This window comes from Brachyistius frenatus, unplaced genomic scaffold (assembly GCF_029030835.1).
Source record: "Brachyistius frenatus isolate BFR_SWC_R1_liver_20210118 unplaced genomic scaffold, ASM2903083v1 Contig_76, whole genome shotgun sequence".
Classification (NCBI taxonomy): domain Eukaryota; kingdom Metazoa; phylum Chordata; class Actinopteri; family Embiotocidae; genus Brachyistius; species Brachyistius frenatus.
Genome location: NW_027210675.1, coordinates 1,737,501 through 1,761,153, shown reverse-complemented (window position 1 = coordinate 1,761,153; position 23,653 = coordinate 1,737,501). Strand labels below are relative to the sequence as shown.

Genomic DNA, 23,653 nt, shown 5'->3' with positions numbered 1-23,653 from the left:
CACAGATTTTACTTCCATGTCCTCCCCTCCTCTTCTACTTTTAGCCTCTGGTTACACACAAATACAAATAACAACGTCCACATCACAATCCTCCGGTAAACTTTAACAGATCACTAATCAGCCCATTTACATTTTTTTTTTTATGCCAATGGCCTAATTATAGTTGAATATATTTAGAAAAATTAGACCTTCAGCATACATGTGAACATTTTACCGTTATTTTCCACAATCCTCTTCACTCTGATATCCTCACATTCAACCCATATTAGAGCCTACACATTCACATTGATGAATTTACCTAAGTTCGTGTCACAGCACTATTAATCATTGCAAGCTAATGGGATCTACTGTCATTTTACCGCGCAGAGAAGAACAGAAACTGTCTAATCTCATGCTGCCTCAGAAATATCTTCTCCAAAGCCGCGAGCTGACTTTTTCTTGCTGTATTTTCTATTAGGTTAATCCTTTCTGACACCTCTGTGCTTAACCTCTTTTCCTCATTAGGCTCTCTCCTGCCAGTTCCTGATTCTTAAATACTTAACGTCCTGGAAAGAGAGACAGTTAAAGCCCATCATGGTTTTTCAGTGATTTATTCCTATGCAGCTGGATTTTTTTTTTTTACATTGATCTAACGACCACAGGTGGAAGAAATACTCAAGATACTTTAAGTAACACTAAGAATACAACAAAATCCTGCATTGAAAGTGTCACATAAGTAAATGCATATAAGTATTACACAAAAAAAATTAGTTTTAATTTGAATTACAGTTACAGTTTTAATGACTTGTATATCGTTCTAAGGGTCTCTGCATACATTTTAGGGGTCAACAGATGATTAAAGGATGAGAAAAGAAGCACAAAAGTTTGGCTATGCAGATTTGTATTCTTTTTTCTTTGCTTTTCTGGTGAAATTTGCCATATGTATCTCTTTGGGCCTCAAAAAGTTAATTAAATGAAACAATCTGAGAAGTTTATAAAATGAGATCAGTGTTTGGTTTAAATGCTAACAAGTCAAAGGTATTTGACCCAAAGTAGATGCTGCTTTTACTTTTGTGTGTGTGTGTGTGTGGGGGGGGGGGGGGGGGAGGTTCACCAGCTATAAAGGTTGGAAACCATTGTTTTTTAATCCGTAACATGAAATTATAGTTTATAAATTTATCATTTTTAATGTAAAATCTTCATCTGAAAAGTAACTTGTCAAAGTAGATGTAAAAAAAATAGTGCAGTAAAAAGTTGAATATTTCCCTCTGAAATCAAAATAACTAGAAGTATATATATTGAAGTAAAGTATCTCACAATCATAAAGTACTGGTTTTTGGTTTGGTTACTTAACATCACTGGTAAGGAGGGATGTTTGTTGATATGAATCATGCTCACCTTCACACTGGGAGAAGTAGGACTGTCATTCTTTCTAAATTCATGTACTACTCTAACCATCAGGCTACCACCTACAAAACTTTTAGCACCAATGAAGAAAATCAATGTTTTTTTCCATTAGATAGATTTTATTAAAAAAGGAAACCCAACAAGAACTTTTTTTTACATAATGATCAAGGATTTTTATTATCTTAGTCTCTTTCATCAGTTTCATATCATTACAGAAAATGTTATAGTACAGCGTTGTTCAATGTCTCCTCATTGCTTAATAATTTCCTTAGGAGTGCTGGTCACATATATCTGTACAATATGGATCTTATTTTTTCTGTACATTTTTTGTGAAGTTGGTTAAAAAGGCTGTCAGCACTTAAAGAAGCTGTTTCTTTTCTTTCTTTTTTTTTTCTTAAATAGTTGATCAAATAAAAGATTATTTTTCCCAGGTTCAACTCGCCCCTGGTGGGGTTCGGGGCAGAGTTTACACCAGGTCACCGTGAATATAAGGAAGCTTCAGGGTCTGGGCCGACTGGGGTGTGCCCCCTCCCCACCCACCTCCCCCGCCCAACACTGCCTCTTCCCTGCCCAGGCATTTGGCACTGCGCACATAAACAAGACTCACAAGATAAACAACAAGCAAAGCTCTTTGTGAAGCCATTATGATGCATACTAATGAGAGAAAAACAGAAGTGTCACCTTGATGGGCGCTCGAAAGAGGAAGTGGCCTTGATGTGCCCCTCTTAGCTGAGCACCGTGGGAGATCTGGAGCCTTCCTCAATGTTTTCTTCATTTTCAAAAAACAGATTATTTTTTTCCACTAAAGATGAGAAAATAATAATTTTCTTTTTTTGTCCTGGCAGGCACCTACAGCTGTCTATTAAAATGCTACTGCTATAGATAAGGTCTAGCATTGAACACACAAAGCAATTGCAATGAAAGGAACGAAGTTGCCTTAATATAATAATGATAATAAGAAGAATAATGATAATAATAATAAGAATAATCATAATAATATATTACAGAATAAATCTCTTTTTATAATTAGATTTTTTCATTAAAAGTTATATTTTCTTTGTTTGAAATACTATAATCTTTTTAAATTAATTTTTTCATATGTATCTAGGTTGTGATCAAGATGTTGACTATACCTCAACATTATCCAAATCAATAAAAACTAGCTGTGCCGTTGCATATTACAGAATAGTCAATGATATGTGGACATGCACCGTGAACCACCCATTCCAACCCTCGCTATATGACGCCACCTCTCCGTCACTGTGTGATGACATCATAGCCGGCCGATGACCATGACGTCAACCACCTCGCCCTTGTGCAGCTCCACGTATTGCTCTGTTTTCGGAGGTAGCATCAGGAGCCCGTTGGCACTGCGCATGCTCATCAGTCTGCTGCTCACCTGGTTCCCTGCAGCAGAGAGGAAGGAACAAAATACTTCAAATCACAGGTCTAAAGCACTGAGTGTTTTATATTTTTCACACATTTGAATGAAACTTAAACGAAAGGTGGTTCTGGTATGAAATAATGTCTGCTGACTGTTCCATATAGAGGGGTAATCGATATCTTTATTATTTCTACCCTAATGAATATTGAAACCCATTATGCCTCCAAAAAGTTTTTCACTTTGTTCAGACAAATATTATAATTTCTTGCTAATAATTACATTAAAATGCCCAAAAATAAATCACATTTTTGCATGACAAAGAAAACATGATACAACGTCTCACTAACTTTATTTTTTATTTTAGCATTTTAAGGAGTTGTAGATCAATATGATCCTATCAAGCTGAGTATATTTGCTTTATGTGATATTTTGCTTGACAGTGAATGATAGAATGAACAACTGCTGCCACCAACCCGTGAAAAGACACAGCCTAGTTGAGACATGTGGCTGTCGTACAGCGTTCTTCAGAGCACTGTTGCTGCTGGTGTTGATTTCTGTACCTGTGCTCTGAGCCCACGGCAGAGGCTCCTGGTGATGCCATGTCAAAATGCAGCGGTGGTATTCAGGGCGAGGGTCCAACTTCACATCACAAGACAACTAGAGAAAAAACAAGCAATGTGAATTCAGACAATGGACTATGTGTCAACACATCATCTTTATCACCAAGGATCTGTATTTTTTAAAAAACAGTTTCACACTCACAGTTTGAGGAGATTTACTGCATAAAGACATTTACTGTAGAGTCGACAAAATACCAAATTGACTTACAGATAATTTTCTAGAGTCCCTTGGCCCTTATTTTATTGGCCGGTGATGCAAACCTTGCTATTCTGGCACATATGAAGGCTAAAGTACTAATAACATTCTTGCTTGAGTTGATTATTTTGACTGCTAATGGCTAAAAACTATGATAAAGGCCACGAGCCGAAACGTGTTTGTCTAAAAATTAAATTGTTCGAGTTGACGAATTGATGAGTTTTGACCTCTTCACTCTTTTTTTCACTATCAAAGTAGGTAAAGCTGCGCCAGAAATCCCCACAAAGCTTTGGACTCAGTAACATTTAATGTTTATTTAGCATGCATCCTCAAGGATTGATTTTCTGCCAAAACTCTGGAACACGAGTAAACTTTCCTACAACACATAAATGCAGCACAATAGTTAACAATTTAAAAGAATAAAAAAAACCTTCAAAAGGTAAACATCCCGTACCTGGACCATCACCAAAATATAATTAGCTCGGATAAAAGATTCTATTCTAAAAGGCAACAAGGCAAACAGACATGAGTGAAAAGCTCCTTTACGTTTGCTGGCACACGCAAACATTTTTCCAGAATACCATTTGACCTGGGTCTGATGCCATCTGCTTAGGGAAATTGTCTGGCTGCATCTGTGCTCTCAGCCCATCAGTACCACCACTAAGTGGCAGTAATGCATTCAAGTTGATTTCTAACTGCTCTATAACAGCAAATGATGTAGCACATTGCGCTCTGGATAGCGCCCATAATGGCAGGGGACCAAATCTCTGACTTGATGATGCGAGTTGGGGACGTACGCCGCGTCTGCTCAGTGTGTACGTTATTATTATGATTTCTCTCACTCTACAGTTTTGAATATTCATGACCTGGGTGCAGGCCTTCAGGTCAGCGTGGGCCGTGATTGGTTCCTCTGCCAAGTCAGAGCAAAACATTGTGGTCATACATATGTATCAAGCCGATGATGAAAATAGTATCAAAGCATGAGTTAAGATGCAATGGACTGCAATGATACGCCCTGGAGCTTTAGCACAAACATAACTGTAAATATTCACATGTTTTAAAGTTTGTCTCTGCTGTAGGTTGTTGCATTGACACTCAAATGTTCAATATGGGAAGAAAAATAAAGACACATCCTTCTTAAGATAAAGTCAAACAGGATTAAGAAAAAACCCACAACAATGACCGTGAATCATGATCCAACTCTGAGCCTTAGAGGAGACTTTCAGGCCGGTCATGAAGCAACATGAACACTTTCTGTACTTCAACATGTGATGAACTTGATGTGGCTCAACCAGAGAGTCAGACGGCCCTGGCTGCCTGGTTGTACGTCCTACCCTCGCTTTGATGATGGTTGGCCGAGGGTCCAAAATGCCCTGCATCTTCCTCAAGGCAGGGATGACAAAAAGATTACAGGTGACAACAGCGGACACGGGATTTCCTAGGTCAGACGGACGGGCGCAGAGAGAGGAGAGAGCAGAGAGAAACATATGTGAGTAACATCTCTGCGTAAACAGCTGGGTGAATCACTCTTTCTCTCAACTTCACACACTACCTGGGAGGGCAAAGATTAGTTTGCGAGCACCGTCCATGTCCAAGGTGGCAAATGTTGTTGGGAGACTGAAAGAACAAAAGTTTACTTCAAAATGTTATGTTTACATACATATAATAACCGACTATAACTAAGAGCAGTTGTTAAATTCAGCACATAATAATTATGTTGTAATAACATAATTATAAATATGTTGTTGTAAAAATAAAGCAAATTCCTTTTCTTACCCTGGTTTCATGAAAACACGACCAAAATGGATCTGAGCATGAAGATCAATATCCAGCACCTGCTTAAGGTAGTCCTAAAAAAAATAATTACAAACCCAAACAAAATACTGACGTCAGAACTAGATGTAAATAACATTTGGTAAAAGATTAAATGAAACTGCCATTAAGAATTAGACTGTAAATTAAAAAGTCAATTTTTGATTAAATATTTTAGTCTTCTTCATTAAAAACATCAGTCTAATAAATGAATGACCTCAAACCACCTATGAAAAGTTTCTGCTGTGTTGTCCGTTGAAATCATTTCTGTCATTACCATTCATCTAACACAAGGTGTCAGTGAAACACAACTTGACAACTGAATTTTTGCACGTTGTGTCTCTGTACCTTCTCGCCCATGGACACTCCTCCTGAGGTGATGATGACATCAGCACGGCTGATGCCTTCATTCAGAGCGTTGAGAAGGTCATCGGGGCTGCAGGGCAGAGAGAAACATATACACACGTGTTAATCATCAACTCACAGGAGAGGAAATAAGGGCAGCAAGAGCAAAAGAGAGCTGTAGCTTTGAACAGGAGGAAATGTAGAAAGATGATGAACATTGTACTGGAGGAGAGACAAGTGAAGAAGAAGTTCTGGTAGAGACTAGATCTGAAAGCATACTTGTCTCCCACGATGCCCAGATTAATAGTTGGGTAGCCGTGTTCCTGGATAGTGGCCAGCAAGGTGGAGCGATTGCTGTCCCTGATCTTCCCAGGATGGAGGTCGTCTTCTGGGTTCAGCAGCTAAACATCAGGAAAAAGAGAATTTGGAGAATATTGTTTGTCTTGGATAGCAGCAAAATCTGGTGAGTGACAAAATGATTAATCAGTTGGAGGACAAGACGAGTTATTATCTTTGTTGGCAAATTTCCTTTGTTCACAATCACGTTACTATGTTTAACCCGCTCTTTGTACCAAATGGAATAGGCGGATTTTGCGATTACAAGAAAGTTTACTTGGTTAAGAAAATACAATTTTACAATTAAGAAGAGAACAATTTCTGAAGTTTCAAATTAATAATATCCATTTGTTGTTGCTTTTTGAGGTGCTTCAATCATAAGATGATTAACTGGCGCACTTTGAATACGTCAGCTTGGAGTCTAAATGAACCTGTGATGGGCATTTTTCATTATTTTGTCACATTTTATAGACTAACTGATGAAACAATCACATGAAAATATAATTAACTGATTTATAACAATCATTACCCGTAGCCCAACTTTCCGACAAAACTATGAGCACCTCACTACATCAGTTAAATCTGGAGGTCTTGTTGATAAATGAATAACTGCAGTGTGGTATAATGTGTGTTAGCTATAATTAGGAATTCATGGAAATCATCCCACAGCATAATGCTCTACTTTTCATAACAGAACTGCACAACTTCCGGATAAGGAAACATCAGCAAGCACTTCTAATTACAACAATTATTAAAGGAAAGCAACACCACAAATTAGCATACAGCTAATTTAGCATGTTTATTCTGAGCTTGTGGGCAGACATGCTGTATAGTTTCAGTTGTAAACAAGAGCTCTGCTCAGGTGTTCTATTTTCTACATTTAGGTCTCAGAAATTATGTTGCATTAAGATTAAAGAATATATCTAAAATATAGGGGGTAAAATTAATAATATAAGGTGCAGAGTGTTTAAGAATGAGAAGAAAATGTATTTAATTTAATCCCAGATTTCATCAGATGATCAGATCAGAGAGCAGTTGAGGTGAATATGCCACTATAAGGTTTAAAATGTCGTTGTAGGTGTAGGTGACTCGTGGATGTTTTATATACACTTTAAACACACAGTATCTGCGCAGCACGGAAAACAAAGTGTTACGCGCACCCAGAGTGTGCTGAGGATCTCCACGAAGGTTACACACCTCATGAAATTTAAACTGCATATCAGTCACAGAAAAAAGCACCAATGTGATTCCACTGCCTGAAAGAAGCCACCTGGTCAAAGATAAACACATTCTTCACAACTGAAAGCACACGTGAAGCAGCTGAATGCACATTCACTTCTCAACGTTGTTCTGGTGTCTGCAGCCAAAGCAAACAATGTTGATTGTGCATGAATATGAAACGAGGTATGCCGTCAGGAAAAATGTCACAACTGGTGTACCTTTTGCAGTTGAGGCAGAACCTTTTTGGCAAATAGAGAAATGGTGCGCATTAGGAGGCATAATTTCCCAAATTAAAAGAATACTTTTTCTTAACCTTTACCTCATTTCCTGTGGACATGACGGCCACTACAGGGAATTTCTGGACCTCCACCTCTGTGACTCCAACAGTGGCCAGGAGACCAATTTCAGATGGGCCCATATGGGTGCCCTTTGCCAGCACACACTCCCCGCGCTTGATGTCATGACCGATAGGCCTGTGGAGACATGGGCATTATACATTTAAAACCCGCATAAACCCTAAATGCAATTGCACTTTTAATAATAACCTAACAAAGACCTCAAAGTGTGGCATATATAAAGATTCTGCTGGAGACACTTTAAGTCATTATCATTATTTTAGTGGTAAATAGCGAGCCAAGTAACAATCAAGAATAAAGGCAAGCAGCAGAATTAAAATCAAATGCATGTTTTGTAAAAGTCTTTACACTGTATCCTGGATATATGTTCCTTACTGTTTATTATTTACACCCAAAATTCGGCAAACAAACAAATATATGGATGAGTCTAATTTAGAAGGAGTATTCTGAATTGTGTACCTCTTACAGCCCAAACAGTATATCATAAATACTGTATGGTGATTATGATTTTGCACCACAACAGCAAACAATACAGTAATGCACTTACCTGATGTCCTGTCCTGGACGAGCTTGTACTAGGATTCGTACCTCCAGCTCCTCTGTGCCCTAAAAGACAAACCATCTGTCAGATCCATCCCAGTGAACAGATTCCCATCAGGCCCGAGTGACTGTACTCGACCAAGAGGCTTTCTATCTTCTGTCCATGTCTGAGCTGAACTCAGTGTCAGCGAAATTTAAATGAGTCAAACGTTACTGATTCCTTCACTGGTCGCTGTAGCTGCTGTTTAGGTGAAGTTGTGACTGACTTCATGTCCCACTTACGTCTTCAGACTCGCGGAGGAGCTCGGTGTCTTCCACCTGGACTACAGCGTCTGCCCCGCAGGGTATAGGGGCACCCGTCGTCACCCTCATCACCTGGCCAGGCATCACCGTGTGGGTGGGCTGTACGAACACCAAAGAGACGTACGTAAATCAAAAATGTCATCACAAACAAGGATAAACCGTGACAGACCAAAAATTATTTTAATTTTCACCTTAACTATTTCACTGTCTGACCTAATTTTCAATAGACAGTAGATGTCCCAGGAGCTTTGTGAGCATTCCTACAGAAGAAATGATCAATTGCATACGACTTGCATTTAACTTACAGAAAGGCATCTCATACAAACTGAAGGCCAATGATCAAACGGATCAGATGTTTGCATGTGTGTTGATTCTGTTTAGGACGAGAAGTCGATGTGGTCAGTAAATCTCTGTGGCCTGCTTTTGTCTCAGAGGTCTGATGTGTTTGTAGTTTGGCAACACTTTGAATTTCGAGGCCTGCTTTGGAGTGAAGGGCTTTTCATCACCTGCTAAGGGAACACGCTGATGTGCAATTACAGCTGGTCAAGGAACGAGGTGAAGGACAAAAGTGAAGCACTTTTTTTCATATCTAGGTTGTGCGCGTGTTTGTGTGACTGTGTGTGCATGTATGTGTGTTAACGTGGACACAGACCTGCTCTCCAGCTTGGGACTCTCCAATGATGAAGCGGTCGCCCGGGCCGTCAGCCGCTAGAATAAAAGAAAGATTTAAAAGCTTTACACACGTGTGCAGCTGAAAACTTGTGTGAGTGTGTAGGTGTTTAATTTAGTTGAGTCATTTTAGAGAGAAGGAAGGAGGGAAAGTACGAGAGAAACTTTGATACTTGAAGTTATTTTCTTCTCATAAACAGACACAGAGTATTTTCAACGCCAGCAGATTTAATAATCGATCATACAGTTTGTATGTCAGCATTTTTAAAATCATGCACTTCACCTTAAAGTGTAAACAGACCAAACCCTTTAAAAGATGTTGCAGCCAAAAAAACGGGCTTTCCAAATTACTTTTTTGTACTACTCTACTACAGACTGAAAAAGAAACTCAAATAGCCTTCAAACTTTAAAATATCTTTCGACTGAAAAAAATTCCTTTGTTGAGTAAAAAACTGTCACTTTACTTTCATTATTTAACAACTTTACTTAAGGATTAAACACTTCCCAGCTGGTTGTTTGGATGTAACATCAACCACTTGAAAATACTACTGATGACATCAGACACCTATTGTTGACGGAAAATAGCTGTTTTTCCAGGTTTTTGGAAAACTGACTTAAATGATACTAAAGACTTCATTCTCTACTTCCCTCTTTGGACGTTTCTGCTTCATAACTTGCAGCAGTCCCTTCTTTTATTGATACTATGTGGAGGTAACTATGCAGCCTTTGGGACCACCAGGCACCCGGGTTTAACTTCCTTGATCCCATGCAGCAGCTTACCCAGGGTTAATGCGCTCAGCTTCTGGGAGATGTTTGTGACAGCAGAACCCTGACCTTGGTAAAAGTGGAAAAATTCAGACCAGCTCAGGACAAAACACAAGCTTTATTGCCTCCTTCCACACCCGCAGACTAAACTCTAAAAACTGCACATGTATGCCTCAACAGGCACCAGGCCCTCAGGACAGATGCATAAAATCCAGGGAGACCTGTGGTGTTCTGCTCCTCCCACTCCATCAGCGAGGGCCAACAGCAGATGTTACATACCGGAGTTTTTGAGCTGCCTGAAGCCAGCAAGCTGTCACCCTGCTCTCCAGGTTAACAAGGCCCTCGGTGCTCTCCAGGCATACAGCCACTGAATTACTGACAGGAGAACTCAACCAGCTTCACCTGGATCTCACCTACAACACGACTATAAGGAGTTATCACAGCCATAAGAAGGAAACTCTTTCAAACCTACATTTCTGAACAAACCCTTTAGCAGTTTGAGAGCTGTCTCTTGCCACAAGTGTCCACCTGGCAGCTGCGGAGGACAGTCCCCTTTATGTAGCACAGTGCAAAAAGGACCTCAATCTTCTTGCAGTTCACACTGGCAGAAGAGGCCCTTACATTGTTCCCGAGGCAGTTCTCCACTGCTCTGTGTGTCCTGTTCTTCACTAACTGGAACACTCAGGTCATTTGAGTGGGAAGAAAGACACACTGACCTGGTTAGTCCCTCAGGTGCATCAATGCTCTGCAAATACATCTGAAGAAAACACAGCAGAAACTCTGCGGATAACGTGCGCAGTGACAGTCACATGTACGTCTCTGTGTGTGTGAGGCTGAAGGAGAATCCAAAGAAATGGTAAATGTTTTTATTTCAAGCTAATTTCAGACTACTGATTTACTAAAATGGTTCACATTTCTCATACTGTCATATGAATGTCTTATCTGTATTTGTAATATGTTAAGCAGTTGCTGGGAACAATCTGCAGCAATGTCCAATGAAAAACAATCAATAAAGCAAACAGGAAGTGAAACATCAGAAACAGGTCATAACTTCTTTTGATTCGAATGTCTCATTCACTATTTACTTAATTATCTAGTTTTGAAATATCTATCTTTTTCTAAACTGTTTTTATCATTATCATATTTTGACTACCAGCCATGTCTGTCTTATCATGTGTGCATTATGGAAATGGTAGCAATATTTCCTTTTTTAAATACACTCTTAGTGTCAGGTCAGATGTTTGGACCGTTTCTCCTCAGTCAAAACGGGTCATTTGCAAGCCGTTTTAGTTTTGTCAGGTGATTCAATAACTGTTACATCGGACAGTCTATGGGTGATTTCTATTTAATAAAAACGTTCTCACTTATAACCAAGCAAAGTTTGAACTTATGAACAGCTGGTGCAACCAGCTGCAGCGCTTCCACTGTCCCATAACTGTTCCTCAAGACAACAACACGTGTTTTTTCAACATGTACAGTTCCCATCTTATCCACTATTTAAGAAATGGTGTCTTTGCTGCCAAAATAACAACTGAAGGGATCTGTGATGGGCAGACAGTAGAGAGTGGTAAAGAGAAGAACGAGGGAACCATATTTTACATCACCTGCCATCGTCTGTGGTACTAACCTCTCACAGCATAACCATCTTTGACAGAAGCAGGGAAGGGTGGCAGGTTGTCTTTGGCATAAACGTCCTGAGCCAGGACTCGACCCATCCCATCTGTGGGAGAAGAGGAAGAACATGGGCGTGAGGAGAGGCTGGATGAAGGGTGGCGGAGGGAGAGAGAGCAACAACTGGAGAAAGACAGAGAGACAGAGGCGGAGAGGGTGAGACGGTGCGTCCGATTCGGACGAAGATAGAGAGAGACGTATGCGCCGGAGGTGTGTGTGTATGTGTGTGTGTTTTAAAGAGAGACAGAGTGTGACACCACGCATCAGGATCTCTCTCTGCGTGACTCACCACCTGACCAGCACACACACACACACACACACACACACACACACACACACACACACTCTCTCCTTTTTCTATTTCAGTTTACTGCTTCACATACAGCAAGTGGAGGCTCACAAGTATACCTCTCCAAATTTCTTAACCACTTTCCGCCAGCCAGACAACTTAAAAAAAACCTCTGTGGAGGAAGAATAGAGACTCTTCGTTGAGACAATGGCTCAGGGAAGGAAGGAAAGACAGAAAAAGTCAGAGGGAGAGTGGGTGGAGGAAAAAAAAAAAAATCCTGCCACTAAAATACCTTAAGCTGCTGTGTGGCTATATATAGCATTTCTCTGAGCCTTTATGCTGTGATTATGTGGGTGTTAATATGAAGATCTAAGCTTTGATATCAATGAGTTGAAGGAAAAAAAAAATGATGCATGTACACAGAGGCACCCACACACACACACACATGCAGATACTAGATGACAGTAAAATGAGCTGCTGTAAATAATGCATCTCAATTGTAGAGGAAGACGCACGTGCTCATGTCCAATCCTTACATCTGTTTTAAGTCAACAGCATTTCATTTGAGATATTCTCCTGTATTTTCAGATCCGCTTCTCCCTCCAAGCTGCCATTTAAACAGCTCGTTAAAGCCGTGTGCTGAAGCAGAGCTGCGAATAAAAATAGAACCGAGGTGATGTCTTGTTGCAGCTGGAAAGTGTGAGTTTGATAAGACGCTTTTCAAAACACATCTTCAGGTATGTCCAGGTTTTAAAAGGTTTGTATAGTGGTGATTAAAACAGAGGGCCATGTTACCTCAACTACTCAAACAATGCTACTAATCCAATTCTATTCTATTCATATGGTGCCAAATCACAGCACAAGTCATCTCAGGGTACTTAACATAGCAAAGTCACTACCACAGAACCTCACAAGATTATAGATAGGAACCCAACAATTCAACAATTCCCACATGAGTGACCGTGGGAAGAAAAAAACTCCCTTTTAACAGAAGGAAACCTCAGACAGAAGCGGGCTCAGAGGTGGGCGGCCATCTGCATCGATCGGATCGGGTCAGGGGCAAGCAGAGAGGGAAAAGAACAGCACAGATGACCGTGGAAATTAAAGGAATGGTTTAATAATATGGGAAATACACTTACTTACTTAAAACTGTATGAACAGATTGATACCACTCTCAAAAACCCAGAGTTTCACTGAGGATGTTCTGTGTACAGGTGTTTCTAGCCTGTAGCTTAGCTAAGCTAACCTGCTGATGGTTGTAGCTTCACATGTGGCATACAGCATTACTACTTTAAAGTGTTCTACCTATTTTTTTTTTTTATTAACCGTTTAACTGTCAAAAACTTTATTTTACCACAAAATATTCTCTAAAATTAGACAACAAGGATAAAAATGGAATATGTATGGTGCATTACCATGACAGTGAAATGAAAGGCAGATCCTTATCATTCCACATGTATGTCATGATATGGAAAATTGCAGAATGTACAACCATCTTAAAACTTTGACCGTATGCACTTCACACACACACACACACACACACACACACACACACACACACACACACACACACACACACACACACACACACACACACACACACACACACACACACACACACACACACACATATGCAGACTGCTGTAAATCCAGCAGGGGAGCTGCTTCAGCTGTTGTCTGTCTAAATATTTCATCTCTTCAAATCCCCTTTTCCTCTCCTCTTTACCCCCACTGTCCTCCTCCCAGCTGCGCTCTCGCAAAATCCTGCAGCTGAAGTCCCCCCCCCCCCCCCCAACATGAAACATCACTTTACACCTGGAAAAAGAAAGTGTGCCTTCAACCATCATTGATCTGGAAGTCATGTGCGCCGCGGGCCATTATTGCCCCCCAGTCCTCACCGCGCTGTTTTCAGAGATGAATTAAAGAGTGCGTGTTTTCCCCTCTGGCCCTCGGCTTGGCTCTGTGTCACCCTCCGCTGGCACTCAGGCCAATCTGCCAGAAGGTTGACAAGACCCTCAGGTGCTAAACCTACTTCTCTGTGTATGTTTGTATCTGTGCATGTCTGTTTAGATATGGAAACAAACAATACGAAATACTGCAACAATTAACACGCTAAAAACACATTTTATTATATCAAAGAGAGTGAGAATTATTAAAAAAAAAAAAACCTGCTGTTTTATATAAACATATCACTACAGAGACTGAAAATGAATGTGAATGAGAATTATTTTCTATTTAACTAATACATTAAATTATTATTTTGACCACTTGGGGGCAGCGGAAATAAGCAGTAAACACAATACTGGCATAGTATCACCTTTGATACTGTCTAGTATCTTACTTCGTACCATCTATATGCAAATAGTGTATAGAGACATATATTTCTATATAGATAACTTAAATATATTGAAAATATATACTTATATGTATATATATATATATAAATATATAAATTTTTTCATATGAATACAGAGAAATAAAGGCTAAAGCCAACATCTACTTTTGTCTCATTAACATGTTTTGATGCCTTAAATAGCAGAAACAATAGTTTTTCTCAACTGTTAATTTGCTTTTAGAGGGCACTGTGTACTACACCATGAGTACATGATGATAATTTAGCTTGTGTAAGTTTGCTTAGCTGCATCCACACTGTGCTATGACACAATAAAACACAGCAGTGATCTAAGGACTTAAAGAGGATCCAAAGTAGAGGGAAACAGAAATCCCACTCTGATCCTCTAAATGTTCCTAAAGATCAAAACACAATAAAAGCCTAAAAAGATCCACTATCAGATCAAGTATTGTCATATTCTATCTCAAGGAACAATAAATATATGAAGCGGCAGACTTTCTTATCATATAAAAGTGTACGTTTTCTGGACAAAAGCTTTAGAAAACAGAATGTGAGTTTGCTGTTTACCGAAATAAATTTAAATGCATAAAGATTTGTGTGCCGTGAGCTGCGTGTATGCACGTAGTAAGAAGTGAGCTCACATTTATCACTAGGAAAGGTTTGCTTGTCCTTGCAGCCAAGATAATTTCTGTCTGTGTGGCTGACATCGTGGCCTGCAGACAGAGACTGCTGATTCAGCGAGGTGTCCAGTTGTGGACAGACAGAGTTTAAACGCTGTCACGTGCACTTAGCAGGCGCATGTTGCCATCGATCTGAGAGCTGCAACACCTCAACATCCCAGCATCCTCAGGAGCTGATGTCAGCGGACGTCATGGGAAGGTGGAGAGGAGATGTCAAGAGGCAAGACAAGAAAAATTGGGGACATTGAGGTGAGTGTGAAGAAGGTTTGCTTCACCTGCAGCAGCATTAAAGCTTAAAAGGAACCAAACATCTATGCTCCTCCTGCTCACCTCTGTAGTTGATGATCTCAGTGCCCAGGACGGCGGTCATCTCCAGCACAGTGATGAAGGCCTTGTCCATAGAGGTAAGGGGGAAGGGGGACATGCGGTGCCTCCGGGCCACCTTGGTGATGTCCACTGCACTGTGACCTGAGAACATGTGTGACATCACATACGCTGCCGTGAAACAGTAAATCAAACCATATTCCAAACATAGAAACAGAGTGTAGACTACATCTGTCATTGTCATTCATAGTTTTCAACAAAATAAACTTTTAGAAAGACAACACTATTTTTAAAGCAGTTTTTAAAGAAATTGGGTGATATTGAATTTTTATGTAAACAACAAAGAAAATAGTTTTATGGATTTTAAACAGATCACCTAAAGTTGCAGATTGCAAGATATCTCCAATAAATTAATATCAGATATTGTACATAATAGTTTCCTTTATTGTGAGCTGTAAATAATATAAAATACGGGACAATGAATCATAATAATTGTTTGCTTTCACTGGCAGGTGTTGCATCCTATTTCTGGTATTTGGGAAAGAAGCTTCAATATAGAATTGTAAACAAAACTTATTGCACATGCAGTGGACACTAGCTTCATCATAGTAATGTTTTAGTACACCCAATAGAGCAGCAATTTTACACACAGAATTTGGACACTCTTATAAAATGGAGGAAAATAAATAAAGTTTAATAGGTATCAAAAACGCGACAAAAAAGTGATTTTAGACATGGGTCTGGAGTTGATCTGCTACGGACCCTGGTCGCACCTGAAAATACGCAAAGCTCAACACGTATTTCCAAATTTACAAACCAGTGTTATTTTTTTCAGAAATCTTTGGGCAATCCACTCGCCCTTTTTAGCATTTTAATTCTTTATTTAGATACTTTGAAAGCTGAGAGGCCGACTGAAAGAAGAGGCAGGAGAGGAGAGAGAACTCTGCTGGGATTCAGTCCCAAGACAGCAGGCATCTATGTGGCTCCGAAAGGCAGCGAAATTAACCACTCAACTATCTCCGGAGACAAAAAACAACAACCTGTATTTCAAGAAAATTCCTTTTGGCCCAACAGGAATAAGCAAACTTTTAGAAAATCTACTGAGAAATCCAAACTCATTTGAGCACACTGGGTTTGCAGCAATAAAGGTCAGATTACATACGAGATGCGCAAATTCAAAACATACGACTACATACATAAACACATATAATCTAATGTGTCTTCATGCTAATTTAAAACAAATGGATTAACATGATTTATTTTCTGTGCATGTAGGTATACATGTGCAATGACACCAGGAGGGATTGGCAAGAAACAGTCATGTTTGTTTGGAGAAGCTGTGGAATGCAGCTGGATGATATAGGTGCTCCATAGCAGCCATGTTGGTCTAATAATACCTCTCTAATAATTCCAAAGGTAAAAGGAACAAAGCAAGGTGTAACTAATGTGTAATCTGCACTCTCTTTCCTCTTCTCTTTATCTCTCTCTGCCTCTCTCTCCCTCTGCCTCACAGCGAAGAATAGGCGCTGCGCTTTGATTTCCCTTGACCCAATTTCTCTCCTTTAAACATACACTTACGCTTCCACAGCATATTCCGATGCTTAACATGAGGCTTAACAACCTCTGGCAAGACATCTCATACACACAGAGACATGCAAACACAACACAGCAGCCACACACAGCCAAACACATAAATCATGCTCGCATTGTCACATCACATGATTAAAATCTATGAACGTGTTTGAGAGCACATTCTGTGACACACAGATATGACACACAGGAAAAAGAGACGTTTCTTTTGAATGGGGGAAAGTCAGTACTCACTTGATCTTAGGATATTTTCTTTGCTGCTGCATCGTGACTGCACCTGGAGATGGAGAGAGTGATTGGGAGAGAAAGACAAAGGGCAAAAGGAAAGAGGGAGAGAGAGAGAGAGAGAGAGAGAGAGAGAGAGAGAGAGAGAGAGAGAGAGAGAGAGAGAGAGAGAGAGAGAGAGCAGAGGTGGTGGTAATTTGAGATAAACCAGGCTGCTACTTTTCACATGCTTGAGATGACAAGCTGTTTATACAACAGTCAGAAGTACTGGCAAGAGCTGTGTCACACTACATTGTGCACTTTGTCCTGCTGTTGGGAGATGGCTACATCTCCTGCATTACCATTACGATCACTTACTGTACACTACATCATCATCATCATCATCATCATCATCATCATCATCATCATCACCACAGGTTATAGTCACACTGATAAATGCACTGACATTAGTAGGTTAAAGCACTTAGAAGAATATATACGGACAAAGGAAACAACATACAGTGACAATATTGTATCACAAGGTCATAACAGATGTAGTAACTGTGCTAACATCAAAATGTAGTGGAGATGTAGTGTTGAGTATCGATAGTGGCTGTTCAGATGTGGCGCAGGATGGTTAAGATTTCTCTGGAAATCGCTGATGCTGCGTGATAGCTACTACTCGTAATGTACGGCAAGGTGGGGAGGAGAGCAGAGTGGGTTAAAACTGAGCTGAGTTTCCCAAAAACAACTTGGACTATAAAGCTCGGTGCTCCGAAAACTTAAAGAGTAATGTTTATAACGAATATACATTTGCTAACTGAATTAAAAAACACAAAAGAAACCTCTTTTTCATGAACTGTCAGGGTGGGGAAATTGCTACATACGATTTCTGTAGTTTCTAAACATGGTGAAAGTCTTTTAGCCGTAGTCGAACATCTGGCATATCTGCTGTGTCCCAGTTCAACGGACAACTAATTTTCATTTTATGTTGTTGCGTTACTGTACAAGAAATCAGGGCACAATGGAGGCCTTTAAGAGGTTTGGGAAACTGGTTATGAACCGTAGCGTTCCTGTTTCTTGATCTTTGTTGCAACTCTGTTCCGTATCTTCATTGATGTTTCCTGTCATCTCTCCACTGTCAGTCATTTAATAAAGACAGAAAATGATCCAAAAACACTTAAAAAAATCGAGGTGTAAAGGAAATCAATGCAGGTTCATATTTAGCACTGCAGAAATGATGTAAAAGGATGCTGTTGGACATCTACAAAACTGTGACACCACTGCCACTGAAACTTTACAAAAAGAAAGCAGAATGTTTTTCATATTCAACACTTTCCTTTCGTTTTCCCGAAAGGATGTTCCACCACCATTCTCAATTTGTGTGCTCATTTGCCAGCACCACCTCCTTTCTTTTGTGGAACGTTTTGCACAGAAAGATTAGAATGCATCCTGACTTTTTGAGTTCATCCAATGTTGTCACTTTTGCAGTGTGAACACACGACTTGCTCTAACGTTGCTAAGAATTAATATGAAGCGGGAAATTAGGATACAGCTCCAGTCTCAGTTTTCGCTTTGGTTGCATTGGAAAAACAGCACACTCATTTTGTTTTATATTGCAAAAAAGATCAAATCAGATTTTCCAGAAGCAGCTTTCCAATGAAATCTAACTGTGTACATAATTGAGAGCAACATTGAAGATTAGCAACACACTAAATTGAGGCAACACAGCAGGTTTCAACTCCTGATTCATGGATATAAACCCGTGGTTAAACCTCATCATATACGGCAATCATGGTATTTGTGTGAAACAAGCAAAACCTTGATGTTCGGATATTGCACCTCACTTTTAAAAGATGTAAATGTTGAGTTACAGTATGAGTGTGCTTTTGGGAAGCTCAGCCTCAGGGAATGATTAACAAGGGAAGGAGACTCACAGGATGCAGTTTATTAGGCTACAAGGTTGGCACAGAATTAGAGTATTATTATTATTAACACACAAATATAGGCCCAGTTGGATAACCTGAGTACAATGAAAGTGTGTACATTTTGCCAAAACTGGCCAATTGTGAGTTTTTCATTGTTTATTTTTAGGGTTTAACTCTCCATTTGTCTTCTTGCCTGCTTGCTAGTCTGGCTGTTTATCTAACTTAATATTCAGAATTGACAGACCTGATTGCAGAATTTTCTGACAGTCATTATCTGTCTGCTCTAACATGTCCATGTCTCTCGCTGGGCTCTGAAAGTCCTCCCTTCCTTGTTCTGCAACTGCTGCATCTCAGTAACCTCTGTGACCTGCAGTTATCACATAAGTTGGTTGTGGGCAGCGTGTGGTGTATGGAGAACCAAAACACCCATGGTGAAGGTGAAGGTCTCTCTACTCACCCAACCCACCCCTTTCTCTCTCCTCCCCTCCCTCACCGCCTACAGGCTAATACTGCGACACCACTGGGCACCAAACAGCCAAGGTGAAAAGGGTGGGTGATGGGTGGTGGGCCAGGATGGGTGGGATGGTGGGAGAGGAGGGATGGAGAGGCAGAGAGATAGAAAAAAAGACCAGGTAGGGAGGCAGATAGACAGGAGGTGGAAGGATGAGGATCAGCATGACGTGGTCCCACAGCCCGGAAAAGAAAGAAAGGAACAAAAACAGGAAGCACAAACTAGACAGACTTCACTATAACTACAGAGCCGAGACACAGCAGAAAGGAGAGAAAACAGGAAGAAAAAGAACGAAAACAATAAAGACCACTTGAGCGGCCTGATGGCATCTACTTAACAGACATCCAGCACACCAGACAGAGCTACTGAAAGCGGAGCATGTTAACCGGAGAGAGACAGAAACAGGGACAGACGGGCAGATGGAGGGAGAGAAGGAGACAAAAAGACCGAGAAAGTGAACAACAGGAGACAGAAAAGTGTGTGGGAGACGAATAGAAAGGAAGACTCCTGACAGACCGGACAGAGAAAATAGCGAAGACAAAGAGTGACGAGAGTGAACGACAGAGACAGATCGAGGAACAAGAAACAGACCGGTGGCAACAGACAGATAGAGAGACACAGAGAAATAGAGTGAGTGAGAGCTAGAGAGATAGCTAGGCAAGCGAGGAGGTAGGGGGGAGGACACAGAGCGGGGCATTTGTTTTGCGCGCTCCTTCGTAGGAGGGTGAGGGGAAGGGCAAGTGGGGGGGAAAGGGGAAAAGGGGGGGGGCGGGATAGTTACTCGAGAGCTGAAGGTCCTCCTGCGATCATCTTTAAGCCCCTCCAACCTACACTGGAGCTAGTGGAGATAAAGCATCGAATCACAGGCATCAGTGCATCTGTCCCAGCAACCACAACACCACAGACAGACAGACACGACAGACAGACAGACGGACGGACGGACGGACGGACAAACAGACAGGCATCCACTACGACAAGCAACCCTAGCAAGGAGTAAGAAGAGAAGTGGCAAAGACAGATAGGAAGAAAGAAAAGGAGCGCTAAAATTGAAATGGGGCTATCAGGCGGCATAATGCACGGCCATACAGAAGGTCCCGAGGTGATCAGCAGCTATTTTGACTTTTACATCTCAGCTTTCTTAAAATAATCCTCTTGCAGAAGTTCATTTTGTGCTGTTTTTGACCTGTCAGAGATAATTCCTTTGTGGCTCATGCAATTTAGCAACAAGCAGTTGATCTCACATTTTTGTCTCCCGCCTCTGGGTCTCATTTATTTTTTCTATATTTTAGCTGTAAGTACTCTATGTATTTATGTAAAGCAGGTCTCTGTTTGTATTGTAAATAAATAGCTGCTTTAATGTGACCTTTTGTTTAAGCGATGAAGAAGTCAAATCAAGATTATGTTATCTGGTTAACCAACTCTCTGGTCAGTTAACTCTAAATATGACTGTATTTCTATAAAGTTCTTTACATGGATTGCTCATACAACTGCACCATTTATAATTGCATTGAACAACAAAAGTATTTACTTTCATATACCCTGATTATTGACCAGTTTATGTTACAGTCATTGATGTATAATGATGGAAAGTTATATAGTATTTTTAACCAATTTAAAATAAAAAAATAAATAACTGACCTTGTCTGCTGGCAACAAACATATGCAATCTTTTCTAATCATATACTTTGGGGGTGTTTTTTTTTTTTTTTTTTTTGGGGGGGGGGGGGGTTGGCTGACTTGCCACACAGTATCCAGCTGGTTTATATGGTACATCTACGATTACAACACCAGTTTTCCTCCAGTTTGCGACCTGTAGCCCCATCCTCCTGCTATGTTGCGACCTGGTGTAACCGTGAAACTCTTTTCAACTTACTTTCAACACGCAAAGACACGTTTAGGTTGGTAGTGTGTAGGTCATCACCCTGATTAACGGACAAAGCAGGTAGTGCACTTGATAGGATCACAGTCTTTGGGGCCTTGATTTGAGTGCTAGTGGTTATAAAATAAACGCTATGTTACTGGCCTGAATATAAACTGGGACAGCCAAAGCTACGACGCACGTTTTTTCACATAAGCTTACTCTGCTTTAAGCTAACGTTACAACTCTCCTTTATGTTAGAGTAGAGACAAGGATTAGAAAGATAATACTTGATGATTTGATTATACTTGATGTTTATAGTCACTTTTCAATTACTGAATTGGTTTAACCTATCAATTGACCAAGTCCTGCATGCAAATGTCAGGGCTTGTCTTTTTTTTTTTTTTTTTTACAATGTTATGTCTTTTTCTACCTCTGTTATTCTTTCTATAGCCTCTTTTGGTAGGATAAGTGCTGTTGTTATTAGGAGACTTGTGCCACAACTGCACAGCCCTGATATACAGTATATTTAAAGAGTAAGAAGTATGATTAAAAAAAAAAAAAAAAAAAGACAAAGGTGGGAATTAACGGAGCTAAATACAGCTACAGCAAGACACAGATCAAACTTGCAGACATTGAAAAGCACATGAAAACTAGCGATCGACAGCTAGGACATTTTTGTACAAGGTTTGCCTTGCTAAAAAAAAACAAAAAAAACAACTACAAAGAACATCTAAAACTTTTAAAAATGATATGATAAATGCAGAACAATAACATCAGAATCTCACTACCTCACTGGTCTCTTTAAACAAACAGACAAACCACAAAAATCACAAGTTTTCTACTTTCTAATCCACTTTCACATCCTCCTTTATAGATTATTAGTCTGTCCTGCAGCTAGGGTTAATGCAGTAAACATACAATCATCATTAGCTATAGGACACAGCTAAAAACCTTGATGCAGTGTGGAGTGATGACACTAACACTGACACGGGTGGAAAACAAGACCTCAGTATGGCAAAAAAAAAAAAAAAAAAAGCTCAGTAGAGAAGATCGTACCATCAGAGAGCCATGGGGAGAGACAGTTTGCATATGGAGATGAACACAGTGGAACAGCTACAGGGGGACGTGTTAGGAGGTGAGGAGAGTACGTGGAGGATGAGTGCAGAAGCAGATTGGGATGTTTTGGACGTTTAAAGGAGGGTAAAGGCAAACCAAAAGGAAAAAAAGAAAAGAAAAGAAAAGCAGACTGTCAAACATTCTCGCACTCATTTCTAATCTAGCCTTCGCTGCAATCCCGCATTACTGGTGAGAGACTGACCGAGTGAGAGAGAAGAGAATGGGTTCGTATGAGGGATGTTAACAGGCACACATCATACACACAAGCACAAAGACAACAGTTTGACAAATTCCTTAGTAAGCATAAATAAATGAAATCAATTAAAGCCACTAATATCTATTGTTGACATGTTGGTGTGTGCATCTGAGGAGTTGGGCCTGACGGCGCTCGACCCCGTCACTCACGGCACGGTGCAATATGCAGACACACACAAAAAAAACCCCAAAAACACCGGCTTCCATGCCAGGAACACTAATCACTCTGCACGCCAACCCCGTCGTCACCGCGGAAACAGCCTGACGACGGGTTGTCATGGAGATCTGCCCGGGAAGATCAATGAGCTGGGGAGCTGGGGAGCGGGTGGCGGCGGTGCGTACAGACACAGAATAGTGAGTGTGGCCAGGTCAGCGAGACACGTGGCCCGGAGCCCGAGAGCCACCCGGGAAAAATCGATGGGGCCAATAACCAGCCGGCGGAGGAGACGCTCCAGGAAATGATGGGATGCAACTGCCGCGGTGCTGAGCTCAGCACAAAACAAAGGAGCTGTCAGACAAATTATGCAAAAAGGGGAAGATTTATACATCCGCTGTGAGGAGGAGAAGGCTGTGTGACAGGGCAGCGAGGCTCGTTTCAACCGGCTTCAACCGCCTCGCCCCGAGGGATGTAGTGAGAGAGGGAGAGGGATGGAGCAGAGGACAAAACGCTGGAGTGATAGCGACAGAGCGGTAGATGGTAGGGCAAAACGCTACTGTGGCAAGTCGTCCTCCCTGGAGAGCGGAGGCAAGAGCGTGGGGCTGCTGACTGCTGCACTCGCGGCTTCTCTCGGGCAGGTCAGCCGCTGCCCCCCATGAATCCTCCATTAATCCGGCACCACACACTCTCATACCCGTATCAGACTCACATCCTCTGCAGAAACAAAACATCACCAGGCACGGATGCACAAATCACGCCCGACAAATGACCAGACGGGTGA

At 40.8% G+C, this 23,653-nt stretch overlaps 1 protein-coding gene across 5 annotated transcripts in view; it reads right to left on the bottom strand.

Moving 5' to 3' along the window:
* Positions 1-1,484: 1,484 nt before the first annotated feature.
* gphnb (gephyrin b) overlaps positions 1,485-23,653 on the bottom strand; it is a 96,347-nt gene continuing 74,178 nt past the window's right edge. The window contains exons 11-26 of one of the 5 annotated variants that reach the window (XM_069708580.1): positions 20,265-20,321; positions 17,075-17,117; positions 15,257-15,394; positions 11,561-11,653; positions 9,152-9,207; positions 8,479-8,598; positions 8,204-8,262; positions 7,620-7,773; positions 7,519-7,539; positions 6,023-6,144; positions 5,747-5,834; positions 5,363-5,436; positions 5,136-5,203; positions 4,921-5,024; positions 3,331-3,427; positions 1,485-2,793 (exon numbers count right to left, since the gene is read on the bottom strand). In XM_069708580.1, the coding sequence (XP_069564681.1) occupies positions 2,660-2,793; positions 3,331-3,427; positions 4,921-5,024; positions 5,136-5,203; positions 5,363-5,436; positions 5,747-5,834; positions 6,023-6,144; positions 7,519-7,539; positions 7,620-7,773; positions 8,204-8,262; positions 8,479-8,598; positions 9,152-9,207; positions 11,561-11,653; positions 15,257-15,394; positions 17,075-17,117; positions 20,265-20,321 (1,428 nt within the window). In that variant the 3' untranslated portion in view covers positions 1,485-2,659. The remainder of the gene's footprint in view (positions 2,794-3,330; positions 3,428-4,920; positions 5,025-5,135; positions 5,204-5,362; positions 5,437-5,746; positions 5,835-6,022; positions 6,145-7,518; positions 7,540-7,619; positions 7,774-8,203; positions 8,263-8,478; positions 8,599-9,151; positions 9,208-11,560; positions 11,654-15,256; positions 15,395-17,074; positions 17,118-20,264; positions 20,322-23,653) is intronic. The other 4 variants (XM_069708581.1, XM_069708582.1, XM_069708583.1 and 1 more) reach the window with 4 other exon arrangements.